General features: G+C 41.8%; 1 protein-coding gene across 2 annotated transcripts in view; it reads right to left on the reverse strand.

Annotated features, from left to right (window-relative positions):
* The window catches only part of RAMP3 (receptor activity modifying protein 3), a gene marked incomplete at its 3' end in the record, with an annotated part of 158,748 nt that overhangs the window by 114,079 nt on the left and 28,186 nt on the right, over window positions 1-16,483 (reverse strand). Inside the window, exon 2 of one of the 2 annotated variants that reach the window (XM_081344325.1) lies at window positions 2,525-2,554. The exons of the other annotated variant lie outside the window; for it this stretch is intronic. Within the exon in view, the coding sequence (XP_081200451.1) occupies window positions 2,525-2,554 (30 nt within the window). The remainder of the gene's footprint in view (window positions 1-2,524; window positions 2,555-16,483) is intronic. 2 annotated transcript variants of the gene reach the window in all.

Raw genomic sequence — 16,483 nt, forward strand, 5'->3', positions numbered from 1 at the left:
AAGAAACAGAAAAGTTCTGATCAAGTCAGGTTTCCACTTTGGAAAAGCATGAAGATTTTTAAAAATATTCATCAAGAGAAAGTGTTTCAATCAAAATATATGTGTTCCAATTACCGTATATACTTGAGTATAAGCCGACTCGAGTATAAGCCGAGACCCCCAATTTCACCCCCAAAAACTGGAAAAAGTTATTGACTCGAGTATAAGCCGATCCGCCGTTCTGCAAGCCTCCGCCGCCGGCGGAGGCTGGATCCGCGCTCTGCAAGCCTCTGCCGCCAGCAGAGGCTCGATCCGCCATTTTGCAAGCCTGAATACACAGGAATACCCTGTGTGGCCGCGGCTCTCGGGGAAGCCCTGGCTGTCCGCTTCCTCGCTCCACGCTGCCATTCGGGGCCCGCGCGTTCCCCGGGCAAATCGCGGCACCCAGCAGGCGAGGAAACACGCCCGCTCCAGTCGCCCCCCCTTCCCTCAGGAGACGCGAAGCAAGTGACCGCCCGGAGCTTACCAAGGACTTGCGCGCGGCCGAGGCTTCGGTGCTTCCAGGATCGCGCGCACCTCTCCCAAGCCGTCGCCGTCCGGAGACCCGCCGAAGTTTGGGGAGGTTTGGGGAGGTGCGCGTGCACCTCCCCAAACCTCCCCAAACGTCGGCAGGTCTCTGGACCTCCGCGCCCTGCCTGCCTGCTTCTTTCCGCTGCGGAAAGAAGCAGGCAGGCAGGGCGCGGAGGTCCGGAGACCTGCCGACGTTTGGGGAGGTTTGCGCGCACACCTCCCCAAACCTCCCCAAACTTCGGCAGGTCTCCGGACGGCGGTGGCTTGGGAGAGGTGCGCGCGATCCCGGAAGCACCAAAGCCTCGGCCGCGCACAAGTCCTCGGTAAGTTTTTTTTGTTGACTGGAGTATAAGCCGAAGTGGAATTTTTCAGCCCAAAAAGTGGGCTGAAAAATTCGGCTTATACTCAAGTATATACGGTATATATGTTAGATCTTATGCATGTCATTAGCTAAATATTGTGCAGCCCTAAAAGTTTTACAGGTAATCATCACTTATTGATCATTTGTTTAACAATTATTCAAAATAGCAATCTGGGTGTTGGCAGCCAGCCTGGATTTCCAACCATTGCAGCATTCTGCAGGCAAGTGATTACTATTTGTGACCTTCAGTCAGGCTTCCAAAAATCAAAGACAATGGGGAAGCTATAAGGAAGTCACAAATTGTAGTCATGTTATATCTTGCTTAACAACCATGGGTGATTTGTTAATGACCACAGCAAAAAATAAAAAATAAAAGATTGTAAAAAAGGTGCAGTCACCAGAGATCTCAACAACCACACTGTTTAACAATAAATTTTCCATTCCATTCCCCACTGAGGTCATATGTTGACCTAAAAACATATTATATTTACTTTTAATTATTTCAATATATATAATTATTTCAATTTTTAATGTTAATATTATTTTACTACTTAATAGCATCAATAAAGTCAGTTCATTACGCTAGGAGTATACTTATGTATCATTTGGTTTCTTCGCAAAATCATCAGTTTTTATTATACTAAATATTATACTAAAATATGATTGATCCAAATAATTTAGATTTGTCATATAGTATCAATGGGTATTAAGTAACAAATAAAGCAAAGTTTCTGTCAGGCTAAACACCGTTTTGAGTTACTACATGGAGAAATAGTTTACTTTCCTTTGAGATTTTTTTTTTCAACTTCCCAGTCTATTCTACAGGCCATATTCTACAGCCAAGGAATGTACTAACTAGGTTTGACCCTGCTTATTTTTTCTCAGTCAAGCTGTATCAACTAGACTCTATCTACTTTTGTAACAAGAAATAAAAAAGTAAATGAAAACTGTAGGAAATTGTAACTTCATCTGTGTACCGATGGGACCTAAGGTATGAATGATTAATCAAGAAAAGGGGCTGGATTTTGATAGATAGTGTTCAGTGCTCCTTTTCACCCCTTTTTTTTGCTATAGTACAGCAGCTCTCTATTTTCTAGTAGGAATTAATAGCAGATGCCAGGACCTAAGATGGGATTTTCTGAGACATATTCACTTCAGGTTTATAACAAAAGCATCCACTTGGCCAGTTTGAGATAGATCTTCCACAAGGCTACTTCTATCACTTCAGACTTCTATTTATTTATTTACACCTCAGTCAAAGAAATATAAGATCTGCATGAAGAAAATGGACCATTCTTTTAAAATATTGCTGCTGAATATATTTTCCTTATAGAAATACAGTATCAATTTCTTAAGTTAAATATTCAAAGAAAAATGAAACTTAGCCAACTTGTAAAATTGTACTGATGTTTCTCAGAATCTTGCTTTCTCCAATTTCATATGAGGCAGTCCTTGTAAATATTGAAATTTCATTCCCAGAAGCATCATTTTTTATACTTCACTATAATTGTGTGTAAGATATATATTTTGAATAAAGGTATCTTTTGAGAGCTGCCTTTTTAAAAGAGATATAATGAAAAAGAATAATACAGATAGAAAATATAAAGTTCTTACCTGCTAATTCAATTGTTATTAGGCTATTAGCTGGAAAAAATAAAGGAAGTATCTATTAGACTGCTATTATTCTAAAATATTACTGTAAAATACATTAAACTAATAATAATGAATAACATCTTAAATCTAAACCACATAGATTTTAAGGAGAACTATGTGCAACCAGCTGGTTCCAACTCACAAAATATCTACAATATCTAACCAGTGAAGTAGCTTGGAAGAATATGATATCTAGTCCAATGCCAAATAACTTAACAAAAATGAAATTAATATCAGCCAGAAATAATAAAGAATGCCCTCTATAGAGATAAGAACTTTAAGCTAGCAGGTTCTTGTTTCATGAACTTAATGGGTATGGATCTACTTATGTGGAGAGCAGAGCATTTAGAATCATACTGATTATACATTTGCAGGGGTGTCAAATTGCCAGCCTGCAGGCCGGACATATCACAAGGAAACCACGCCCACCCCATTGCCGGCAACGGAGAAAAAGCTTTGATACATCGTGCAACGTCACGTGATGTCACGAGTTTGACATGTCTGCATTAGAGGGTGGAACTGTGATTGAGATACATGAGACCCTTTTGAGTCAGAGCTGTCAAAAGTCTATTGACACCTTTGAAAACCAGCACAATTAATCAAGCTTCCTTCAAACCTTTACTATCAGATAATTTATATTTATCATTCAGAGGAAAAATCTTCATATTTACTAAATACAAAGGAAACACATATCAGGTTAAACAATATTTTATCCCATTTTCTTACTGCATTAAATGACATTCTACAAAACATAATGGAAGGCAACAAAATAGCTAATACAGCAAAACCACATTAAGTAGAAAATCAGCCCAAATGTAATTGTATTCATTAGGATTTTGAAATTATAAGGTAACAATTTTTCTAGCTAAGGATTTAGTGCTCAAATATGCTTGAAATGGAAAATGACAGCAAGTTTGAGGAAAAAACAAACAAAAAGCCTTTACTAGTCAAAAGAGCACTATTATCACACAATGCCAATAATGCTGTATTAAGCAACTTCATAACTAGGCAAATATCTAAAAAATAAGAAAAAGCATGGAAAGAAGTTAATTTATATATTAATATATAAAGATATTAAATTATACCAACTTAGATGAACTGCTCTTTAATTTAATTGGTATATTAATATGTCTCTAATAAGTATTATGTATTATTCCCCTCTATTTTTATGGATATGGATTTCAATTCTTCTACCAATAGCACTCTGAACTCTATTTTAAGATTACCCCAAAGCCTAGTCTTAATTTCTTCTGCTCTGGAACAATGACAACACCTTCAGTCTCTGAAAATTACATCTAGTATTATCCCTGGAGACTTCATTCAGAACAGACTTTCCAAGACTAGTCCTCTCTCCTTGCCTGAATCTTCATTCAAATCAAGCTTGTCCAATATAAGGAGGACTCATGGTTTCTTCTGATACTTATACATAGAGCAAAGAAAAATATAAAACTTTTTTCACTAAAGCCTTGACTCTTTTATGACTTGTGGATTTCCAGAATTCCTGAGTCAGCATGGCTGGTTCTGGAATTCTGGGTACTGAAATCCACAAGTCATAAAAGAGCCAAGGTTCCATACCCCTGAACTAGAGCATATATGTACATATTTCCTTTTTTCACATTACAATATAATCATTTCTAGATATGATTTTCCTCTGCTGAACATAAATAATTTTTATGACATGTCATTTTGGGGATAAATTTTATATTTATAGAAAATAGGCAGGAGTAATCTACTGGATTAATTGTTCTAAAATTTCATTGATGGGCATTAATTACATCTTACAGGATTTTTAAAAGAAAATCCATTTTTGTTCCATTTTGTTTAGTTTTTCTGTAGTACTTGTTTGGATTTTGTGTTTAGGAACGGTACAAACAAACTCATTGTCCAAAGGTAGATAATGCTATCACATTTAAAAATAAGGCAAAGTTCTTCCCTTGAGAAAATAGAATTTATGCGTTCTTACTTTGTACGTGTTCTTACATCTGCCATATTTTGTAGTTTTTAATGAAGAATCCTAGAATTGGGATAAATTCAGACTTCTGGGAAAGACTTTCTGTCTAGAAAACATTGTTGTAATACTGAAATCATTTCAGTTTTTCTACGTTATTATTTTAAGTAGTAATAGTAACCAATATCTTTAGATCTATATAAAAACCTTGTTAACACTTAGTGACATTATCATAAATTGAAGACACAGTAAAAAGTGTTCCATAAACCACAAGTATTTATTTATTATTAATTCTATACAGCACCCTAAGATGAAAATTTGAGGATAAAGTGATTCTATTAAATCCAACTAAACTGAGTATAGCTAGAAGTTAAAATGCAGCATGGTTCAGTAGATACTACTGTAGCAGACCTGGGCATGCCACATCTGGCCATTTGGCTGTCCCTGTCTAGCTCACATGAAGTCAAATGAAAATTAGAAATCAAATGTAAATAAGTGTATTGCAGGGAGTGGAAGAAGAAGCCAAGTTGGTCTACTCTAGTCAATGCAGTCACAGTGCATTCCTTCAGTCAGCTGGTTGCTGCAGGAGGGCAAGGGAAGAAAGCACTTTTCTGTATCTATGCAGAGCTTTCCCTCACCTGGAGCAGCCTGAGGAGGTAGCAGTGGCAGTCATCGCATGAGGGGACATGGGCTCGGCCACCCACCATCACCTTGGTCAAAGTGTGACCTTGCAGGTGAATGAGTGGAGCACAGACAGGAACTATTGGTTTGGCCCTCCACAATAGTCCATTTCCTCATGTGGCTGCTTGAGAAAATTAATTGCCCACTCCCGGCCTATAGCAACAGAAGTAACTCAAGTTTTATAATTAAATTGCCGATCAGATAAATGATTCAGATTTAGTACATGTACACTTATGTAGACATCACACACACACACACACACACACACACACACACTCCAGCAATGGATTTTGGTTTTTGTATATTCCTACTCAAATATTCTAAAAATATTTTATTTTAATGCATCTACTTCTCATTCCAATTCCATTTGCGCTTCTAAATAGTTCTATTCAAAAGTCTTTATTGATTAGCCCTTGGGCCATATCAAAGTGCAAAGTTCCAGCAACAAATTGTTACTAAAATTTGATAAAAGCAATTTAAAATGGAATTTGATAAAATACAATTTAAAATGGAATTAGAATAAAATACGATTTAAAATGAAATGGGAATAAAATACAATCTAAAATTAAATTGTATAGTGTATAATAATTTAAGATATAGATAAAATATGATAAAATTATATTTTGGAGTCGCCCTTGCAATCTACCCCAATCAGTCCTATATATGCAGATCTCAACCGAACCATTTTGTTAAAGTACTGTGCTACATTAAATGTTATTTTCAAGTTCTGGCTGGACATAAGGTAAGTTGTTTTGATATGGGGATCCCAATGGGTCATTTGTTTGGTATATAGACCAAGATATCTATCTCTCACCCTCTTATACAGGCAACAGTCAAATAGGATGTGAGCCAGGTCTTCTACCTCTGCCATTCCACAAATGCAGAGATGCTCATTGTAGGGTATAGCATGAAATTTCCCATATCTGACCATTGTGTCAAGCTGTTCGAATCTTGCTCGTGTAAATATCTCCCTAAAATGTTTTGGCGGTTATAACTTCAAATAACTGTCTACTTGAAAAGTACATTTGTATTTACTCAGCCATTTCTAGTTACTCACCTTACCAAGAATAGCTATATCATTTTGTGCTTCTATATCTTTAATTCTTTGGGCAATTCTTTTTTTTGGATTGTTCTCCTGGTATGCAAGAGACAGGAAGGCCACATCTTCTTACAAAATTTGTTAGTTTGGTGATCCAGGAGATTTGTGATTGTAGTTTTATTTGCTCTAGTAGGCATAACTTGGGCAGTCTATCAGTCTTCAATTCATTAACTTTGCATCAGTAGTTATAAGCTCTCATTTTAGATAATGCATGAATTGTATGAATTCCCAATTCAGCTCTAACTGCTGCAGATAAATAGTTCTATTCAGTTTATGAAATGGAAGAGTAAAGAAAATAAATCTGATGATGTAAACCAATGGATCCATGTACAAGGCAACTCTTGTGTATCTCAGTTTCATTAAAGGATAGAAAATGAAGTAGCTGGAAAGCACATGCTACTAGGAATCTTAACATTTTATTTTTAATCCTTGTGGTGGTAAAAGCAATATGTATTGCTGAGAGTCTTACCCTTACTGGGATTTCCCCTCTTTTCTCAAAACTCTGGGATTAGGACGTAATAGCTATTAACTTGAACAACTTTAAAGGACTGGATATTTTCTCTGATGAAAGATATGGCCAGGATTACTAATCCTGAAGACTCTGGTTGGATATAGCATGTCTTCAAAAGCCATTTACCAGGAAGATGGTACACAACTGAAGAATTTGGTTATGAAGAACAAAATGCTGGAGTAAACTAGGTTTGGTTGATTCAATCGGTGTGCTCTTATATTGTCATGAACTCATGCTCAAATCCAGGAGTTCTATAACTATGAAGGATGGGTTTATTACAAAGTGAGTTTATTACAAAGTAGTGTCAGGAAACCCAATAATTAAATTTGTTACATTGCATCAATGAACTTCTAAAACCAGATGAAATTGGATTTTAACTGTTTTTAAAAACTACACAAGCCTGAAAATATCAGGCAATGCCTTGCCGGAATCAAATCTGATTGTTCAGTCCAATTATCCATAGAGGAGTTGCTAAAAAGTCCCCTTTCTTTACAAAGGATAAAAATGTGGCTAAGATGCAATATAAGACCTAAAATAAACTTATTATGGTTTTTACAAGTGGAGAAAAATCAGGAGAAATATGGAAGTTCAGAAAATCCAAGCCTTGGCATCCTCTTTTGAAACTTTTTTGTATGGAATTTGACAACTCCCAAAGCTTGGTGGTGCAGTGATTAGAATGCAGTACTGCACGCTACTTCTGCTGACTGCCATCTGCCAGCAATTCAGCAATTGGATTCTCCCTAGCCCACGGTTGACTCAGCCTTTCGTCCTTCTGAGGTTGGTAAAATGGGGACCAGATTGCTGGGGGCAATATGCTGACTTTGTAAACTGCTTAGAGAGGGCTGTAAAGCACTGTGAAGCGGTATATAAGTCAAAGTGCTATTGCTATTAACATTAACACTCAAGGTTAATGAATAATAAATTATGCTCACTAATTTACAAAACCCTATTCTGCAAGTCATTTTACAATCTGGTCACATTAGGAGCAATCCATACTTTTTCCCTGGATCTTGGGGAAAAAGCCAGATAACAAGAGTCAGCCTAGATCTGTTATGAAGGGAGCTGTCACTGGATATCCTACCGAAGATTTTCTCCCTGTCAGAAGTAATTGAAAGGTCTTCAAAATTTAAAATAGTAAGAGGAATTAACTGTAAGAGGAAGTACCTTTAAGAAGAAATAGCTAGCTGAAAGATAAAACTGAATTGGATAACAGAAAAACTAGCTGAATGGGATAACAGGAAAGTCAAACTGAACTGAAAAACAGGAAAAAAACCTATTGTTCTAAGGAGCCATAAAATATCCCCAAAACTCAAAAACAGGCAACTGAGCATGCCTGATAGCTGATGAATATGATTTGATACACCTTCCAAATATTATGTGCTAATTTTAATGTGTGTATGATGTATAAGAATAGAATAGGAGGACCTATACCATCTCAGACAAGTGACTAACCTCTTATTAAAAATCTCCAGTGATGGAGCACCTATGATTTCTGGAGGCAAGCTGTTCCACTGGTTAATTGTCCTCACTGTCAGGAAGTTTCCAGGTTACTTCTCTCTTTGATCAGTTTCCAATCATTGTTTCTTCTCCTGTCCTCTGGTGCTTTGGAGAATAATTTGACACTTTGGAGAATAATCGGACGGTCTTGAGCATGTTATCTGGACTGAGTTCAATCCTGTTTCCCCTGATGATATGGACAGGATTATGGGGAGGCTGAGTTCCACCACCTGTTTATTGGACCCGTGTCCCTCCTGGCTGATTTATGCAGCTCGGGAGGAGACACGGAGCTGGTTCCAGGCAGTAATATCTGCCTCCTTGAGTGAGGGTGTCTTCCCCGCCGCTTTGAAGGAGGCGGTGGTGAGGCCCCTTCTCAAGAAGCCTGCCCTGGACCCAGCGATTTTAAACAACTATCGTCTGGTCTCCAACCTTCGCTTTTTGGCGAAGGTTGTTGAGAGTCTGGTGGCGCATCCGCTTCCTCTGTTCCTGGCGGAAACTGATTATCTGGACCCGTACCAATCGGGTTTCAGGCCCGGGTACAGCACAGAGACGGCATTGGTCACGCTGGTGAATGATCTCTGGCGGGCTTGGGACAGGGGTTGTTCCTCTGTCCTAGTTCTTTTAGATCTCTCAGCGGCTTTTGATACCATCGACCATGGTATCCTACTGCGGCGTCTCAGGGGGTTGGGAGTGGGAAGCACTGTTTTGCAGTGGTTCTCCTCCTATCTCCTGGGCCGCTCGCAGTCGGTGTTGACGGGAGGGCAGAGGTCCGCCACGAGGCCTCTCGTTTCTGGAGTTCCTCAGGGGTCGGTTCTCTCTACCCTCCTGTTCAACATCTATATGAAGCCGCTGGGCGAGATCATTCATGGTTTCGGGGTGGGGTATCATCAGTACGCTGATGATACCCAACTTTTTTTCTCCACCACGAATCAACCCAGTGATGCCCTCGCTGTGATGTCCCGTTGCCTGGAGGCGGTCCGGGTCTGGATGGGGAGAAACAGGCTTCGTCTCAATCCCGCCAAGACTGAGTGGCTGTGCATATCGGCATCTCGGACTAACCAGTTCATTCCACCTTTAATGATGGGAGGTGAGTTTTCCCCACCCACCCGTTGATAGGGCTTGCAACTTGGGTGTCCTCCTGGATTCGCGGCTCAGTTTTGAAGACCATATAGGAGCCGTGACCAGGGGGGCCTTTGCCCAGGTTCACCTGGTGCGCCACTTGCAGCCTTACCTGGACCGAGATGCCCTGTGCACAGTCACTCATGCGCTCGTGACCTCCCGATTGGACTACTGCAACACTCTCTACATGGGGCTGCCCTTGAGGACCACTCGGAGGCTTCAGCTGGTGCAGAATGCGGCCGCACGGGTTGTGATAGGGGTTTCCTGATACTCCCATGTAACACCTCTGCTCCGCGAGCTGCATTGGTTTCCGGTTGCCCTCCACGTGAAATTCAAGGTGCTGGTGATGACCTATAAAGCCCTAAATGGCTTGGGTCCGGGATATCTGAGAGAACACCTGCTGCCGGCATCAAGCTCCCTTCGTCCTGTCCGCTCCCACAGGGAGGGTCTTCTCAGGGTACCACCGGTAAAACATTGCCGGCAGATAACACCCAGGGGAAGGGCCTTCTCTGTGGGTGCACCTGCCCTTTGGAACCAGCTGCCCATAGAGCTTAGGACTGCCCCTGACCTTCGCTCATTCCGCCGGGACCTGAAGACCTGGCTCTTTGAGCTTTCTGGCCTGGACTGAGAGTATTAATTGGGGTTTTAATTGGGGTTTTAATTGGGGTTTTATATTTATTCAAGGTCTAAATGTAATCATTTTAACTGTTCTTAATTTTTGTAATTGTTGTATTGTTATCTTAAAAACCTTGTGAACCGCCCTGAGTCCTACAGGAGAAGGGCAGTATATAAGTCTAATAAGAAACAAAAAAGAAAGAAAGAAAGAAAGAAAGAAAGAAAGAAAGAAAGAAAGAAAGAAAGAAAGAAAGAAAGAAAGAAAGAAAGAAAGAAAGAAAGAAAGAAAGACACCCTCTTCTATAGGTAATACCTGGCTCAATACTAGTAACTGTAATTTAATTTAATTTAATTTAATTTAATTTAATTTAATTTAATTTAATTAGCATAATGAATAAACATACAGACTGCTCTATTCTAATTTTTACAAATGTGAAAATAATTTGTCACATATGCTACGCTATTATGAAAGCTTAATTAACTATTCAAATGAGCTTTGTTACCAGAATCTGCTGAATCATCAAGCAATCCAAATAATTGTTGTGCTAGAAATGGGGAGGGACACAAATATCACAACTTTTCACAACAATTTTTTTCTTTCTGAGTTAGATTGTCTAATTTTATGAGTCTATGGCCACCTAGCAAAATTCCAAGATGGCAGCAGCGTAGGAAGCAGTATCGGATCACAAGGAGAGAAGTTACCAAACTAAGTAGGAAGGGGGGGGAGGAGAAAAAGAAGCAGAAAGTTAGATAAGGAAGATAGAAAGGATAAAGGAAAAGAAAATGGGGCAAGGAGGAAAACACCAGCATACAGGAGAGCAGCGAATGAATAGCTGCAAGTGGAGTCAGAGGCAGCCGGCAGCAAAGAACAAGAGCTCAGGAGCACATCTTAGAAGCTTAATGCTGGGGGGAAAAGGCAACTGAGAGCAGCAAACTGGCAGCTGAATAGCAGACAAGGAAGGAGCCTGTTGAAGGCAGTGAACTGCCAAGACCAGAGGTTTAAAGGTTGGTCATCTGACCCTTGTATCTGCAAGATGAATTAACTGTTCAAAGGGACGCTCTGCATGAAACTTAATCCAGGTTGAGAGAGGCCCAGCTGCACCCAAGAGGCTTACCCAAGAGACCAAAGGCCAACTGAAGAGGAACCAAAGCACCCCCCCCCATCTGACACAGCAGCCACGCAGGATCATAAAGGGGATGTTGGAGGACTTCCAGGGCAATGGAAACCTACCTGAAAGTCCCGGTGGTCCAGCAACCTAGCCCGGCCCAATAAAGCAGAGACCGGCATGGCAAACCAGGCGATGCAGTGCAGCAACAATGCGAGTGGGGGATAGGAGGTGGCCAGTGGTAGTGCAGAGCAGCAAACCGGTGAGGTGGCTGGGGGCAGCACACCAGAGGAGGCAGCATAGCGCAGTGGACTGGTGAGGTGGAAAGGGGCAGCATAGAGGTAGCAGGTGGCGGCAGCGCACAGCAACGGATGGTAGGTGACTGGGAGTGACACAGAGGTGGTGGACAACAGCATTAGCAGACAAGAGGTCTGCAGGCAGTGGCGAGGCATATAACAGAGGCAGCAGAGCAGCAGAGGACTCAACTGGCAGCTCTAGAGAACCTGGCTAAACAGAAAAGCTAGAAACAAAGCACATCCACCAACCAAAAAGGGATTTTCAAACAACAAACTCATGGAACAGGTGACAGATACTATTGCGGTATGCAATACATGTTCCATGTATGTGCTTGTGCCCAAAGAACACCCTAATTATATATACATTAGATGTAAACCATGTGAACTACTACAGGAAAAAGTAAGGAACTTAGAGGCAACCCTAGCCAAACCCCAGTGTACAAAAGAAAGCTCTACCCAAACTGAGCCAGATAATGAATAACTCCCAAAGGATTTGACCCTAAAAATAAATCCTTGGAGGAAGACAAATGGAGATATGTCGCACATAGAAGGAAACACAATATTCAAAGTAAGAAGCAGCATACAACTAATAAACCCCTTCTGCCCAATCCAACCCATCCAGAAGCAGCCCCATTAAAACTAAGCAATCAATTTCTCCCATTAGATGGAAACACGCAGATCCACAACCTCTTCCTCAAAGAAAACATGCAGACACCTAGCAAAGAAACAACTTCAAATATCCCTTAAAAAAGTCACATCAACAAACACACCTGAGACAAACAGAAAAGCACCCCAGACTGCAGCACCCCAAAAAGGAAGGCTAGTGTGGGTAATAGGAGATTCTATCCTCAAAGGAACAGAATCATCCACCTGCAGACTGGACACCTGTCTCCCTGGAGCAAAAATCAAAGATGTGGCTGAGAACCTAACCAAAATAATTAGGCCTACAGATTACTATTCTTTCCTCCTCCACATTGGGATGAATGACACAACAAAGAACCTGAGTACAATAGTGAGAGATTACAAACAACTAGGAGATAAAGTTAAGAAGCTAGGACAGTGGTGGCGAACCTTTTAGAGACCAAGTACCCAAACTGCAACCTAAAACCCACTTATGCATCGCCGGATGCCAGGTGGGTATGGCCACTGAGTGGGCTTGGCTATGGTAGTCATGGCAGCATGGGTGGGCATGGTCTAGGCATGGCCACCTCGATGTTGGTCCTGAGGAGGGATGCCTGTGGGGGCCGGGTTGAAGGAGATCCAGGGGGTCTCTGGCAGGTGGGGCAATGGGCAGGAGGCTCATCTTGTTTTGGCAATGAGCCAATCAGAACACAGTAGGATTCAGTTATTGTCATGTATTGAAGCTGAGAGAAGGACATTTGTCAGTGTGTTATGTGATCGCTATCAAGTTGGTTGGGTTTTTTGTGTTCTTTCATTTAGTGAGCTTGTAAAACATAATAAAATTAAAGTAATGGTGCAATGAGTTGACTGGTCACCCAGAAAGTGAGGTAAAATAGTATTATTAAGTGAACAAGGCTATAGTTATAAAGAAATTAGAAGAAAAATTGGTGGAAACTTAACCAAAGGTGGCATTTCTACTCTACACTTTTCCCAAAAGGTTTCCACAATTTTGGCCACTACTGTATGAGTGGGGAATTAAACAATGAAAGCACAGCGTCTTGGATTTTACAGGTTCATTTTACCAGTTGCTGAAAATAACAGAAATCTGAAGCAGAATGTCTATACTAACAGATGCAACAGATATAAAATCTGGATGAAGAATGGTCAATAAAGCATTCTTGATTGTCTATTTTATCTTTCCTAATAAGCTCTAACCAACTTCCTCACTTAACTTTTCAAAACCTGTGGGTCCCACACCATTCCACATACCTGCAAGAAAACAGCTGCAATCTGAGTACTATAACTCAGGGCTTTTCCAGTTGCCTAGCAAGGTTTCAAAAACTTGATGACACCCCCCCCTCCCAAAAAAGGAAAAAAAGTGATAAAGTCCATGCAGAGCAAGAGAAGCGAGGTCGGCCTCTTCTGGCAAAGGGATGCACTGAAAATATCCTTTGATTCGGAAGAAGCGAAAATAAAAAAAATAAAGCAGAGGGAAAAACTCCTCCAAACGTTAACCAGCACCCTCATAGAAGGTGGGCAGTGGAAGGGCGGGAAACTTCCATGGAGGGATTGGAACGTCCAGCTGTCTCTGGGAGGAGCTACTGGTGGCGACAGGCAGAGGGTGAAGACCTGCTGGCGGGATTAAGGGATGGTGGGAAGAGCGAAGTCTGTCCTGTGGCTTCCTCCTCTCGGGCTTGTCTCTGGCTCCTTTCCATTCCCTGGCCAGCCTTGGTGAGGGGAGCAAATGGACACCAGGGCCAGTCTCCCAAGGAAGGAAAATGGCATTCACTCAGTGCGGGAAGAGTGAGGTGTGCTGGTGGGTGAAGCGTGGAAATCAGCTCTATTGAAGGCTCCGAGCCGCAGCCGGCTGGACGAAGGAGGCTCTGCTCAGCTTTGGTTCCCTTCTTCGCAGCTGGAGAGACCCTGGTCGGGCTCTGGGAGATCCTCTTGCGCTCCCTCCGGACACGATCACATGATTGCAAGGGAGAAAGCGCCGCCGCCTCTTCCTTCAGCCCGGCCTCAGGCTTTGTGGGTTGCCTGTGTGGTTGTCACGCTAACACATGCAATCAGCCTCCACAGTGCCACTGGCACCTGTAATCTGCCTGGCCTCTGCTCTGCCTGCTTTGCGCAGCTCCTCCTGCCCCCCCCCCATGCCTGCTGTTAACCCTCCCACCACCATACAGGGTAAGGTTGCCGGCCCCACCCCTGCCCAGATGGCCTCACCTCCCCCAAGCATTTTTTTTACTAACCTGCCTTTCAGCTGCATTCCATTTCTCCATTTGCTTCTCAGCCTTTGCCACATGTTTGTGGGACTATCGGTAAAAAAAAAAGTTCCATGAGATTTTCTAACTTCTCACAAGATCTTGTAAGAAGTTAGAAAGTCTCATGGAACTTTTTTTCCCCCGATAGTCCCACAAACACGTGGTGAAGGCTGAGAAGCGAATGGAGAAACGGAATGCAGCTAAAAGGCAGGTTAGCCAAAAAAAAACTCTTGGGGGAGGGGAGGGCATCTGGGGAGGGGTGGGAGCGGCAACCTTACTCTGTGCAACTTCAGCAAGTGTCTGGCAGGGGGAGGGAAGCAACAGGCCCCACCCCACCCCTCGCATGGTGTGCCACTCCCCTCATCCCCACACAGCACCTTTTTTCCAGCTCCAGCTCTGATGCATCACTTCCTTTGCCACTGTGCGAGACTGAAAAAAAAGTTCAATCAAGCAATTTCAACTTTGCGACATCTTTTTCCCCCCCGTGAAATTGACTGAACCTTTTTTTTTGCAAATGGCAGCAGAGGCCTAGGACTGGGGCAATAGCGCATGTGTCCACAGAGAGGTCTCTGCATGCCACCTGTGCCATGCATGCCATAGGTTTGCCACCACGAAGCTAGGAGCACAAGTAGTGTTCTCATCAGTACTCCCAACAAAAGGCCAACCCCCATTGAGGGGGAAAAAGAATTTTAGAAATAAACCATTGGCTAAAGGGTTGGTGTCACCAAGAAAACTTTGGTTTCCTGGATCATGGACTGCATTTCCTACACAAACCCAACCAATCAGAAGAAATAGATGAACTCTGCCAACTAGTAAACAAATGTATGTAGGAAGCATACCATATTAGTAATGGGGAAATTCAACTATCTAGATATCAACTGGGAGACAAACCACAGCGAGCGGGAGGTCAAACGATTCCTAACCAACCTAGCTGACAACTTTGTCACCCAAAAGATGGAGGAGAGAACTAGACATAAAGCTATACTGGACTTGATTCTTACTAATAAAAGTCATAAAGGACAAATAAAAAAATGGAAAAAGGGGGAAATAACTAAAGTTGATTATCAGCAGACAGCCCGAACATGCAAAGATGAAGTCAGGAAAGTAAAGGCTCAGAATGAACAAAGACTTACAACAAAAATCAAGGACAATAAAAAAATTTCTTCCAACATATTAACAACAAGAAACTGTAGGCCCACTAAAGAGAGAAGATGGCAAGGAAATTTCAGGCAACAGGGAGAAAGCAGAGCTGCTTAAATCATACTTTGCGTCAGTCTTCAAACAAAAAGAAACTATAGCCCAGCACACCAAAAAAACCACTGCAAAAGACATACTAGAACCAAAAATTAAAATAAGCAAGAAAATGGTAAGGGGACACCTATCCAATCTTGACAAATATAAATCACCAGGACCCGACAAGCTACATCTCAGAGTTCTGAAAGAGCTGGCAGATGTTATCTCAGAACCATTGCACAACATCTTTCATAAAATCTGGAGCACCGGGAAGTACCAGATGATTGGAAAAGGGCTGATGTGGTGTCCATCTTCAAGAAAGGGGGGAAAAATGGACCCAGGAAAGTACAGACCAATCAGTTTAACATCAATACCTGGGAAGATCCTAGAAAAGATAATCAAAAAACAGATCTGGTCGTGTTATTTACCAAAGCACCAGAGGGCAATACAAGAAACAACAGTTGGAAACTGATCAAAGAGAGAAGCAACCTGGAATTAAGGAGAAACTTCCTAACAACCTACTCCTTGGTAAGCTAGAAAAAGGTGGAATACACAACATCACCACAAGATGGATCTGTAGCTGGCTGACAAACTGTAATCAGTGAGTAATCCTCAATGGCACAACATCCACATGGAGAGAAGTAAGCAGTGGAGTACCACAAGGTTCCATCTTAGACCTAGTACTCTTCAATATCTTCATCAATGACAAAGATGAGGGAATTGAAGGGGAACTCATCAAATTTGCAGATGACACAATGGGCCCTATCCAACAAAATGAGTTTCAATGTGAAGAAAAGCGAAGTCTTACATTTGGAAAAACCAAAGGTACAAATACAGATTGGGCGAGACCTGGCTTAAAAACAGTAACTGTGAGGGGAACCTTGGAGTCCTAGTAGACAATACTTGACTATGAGCCAGCAGTGTGCAGCAGCA

This window comes from Vipera berus (genome assembly GCF_964194415.1).
Source record: "Vipera berus genome assembly, chromosome: Z".
NCBI lineage: Eukaryota > Metazoa > Chordata > Lepidosauria > Squamata > Viperidae > Vipera > Vipera berus.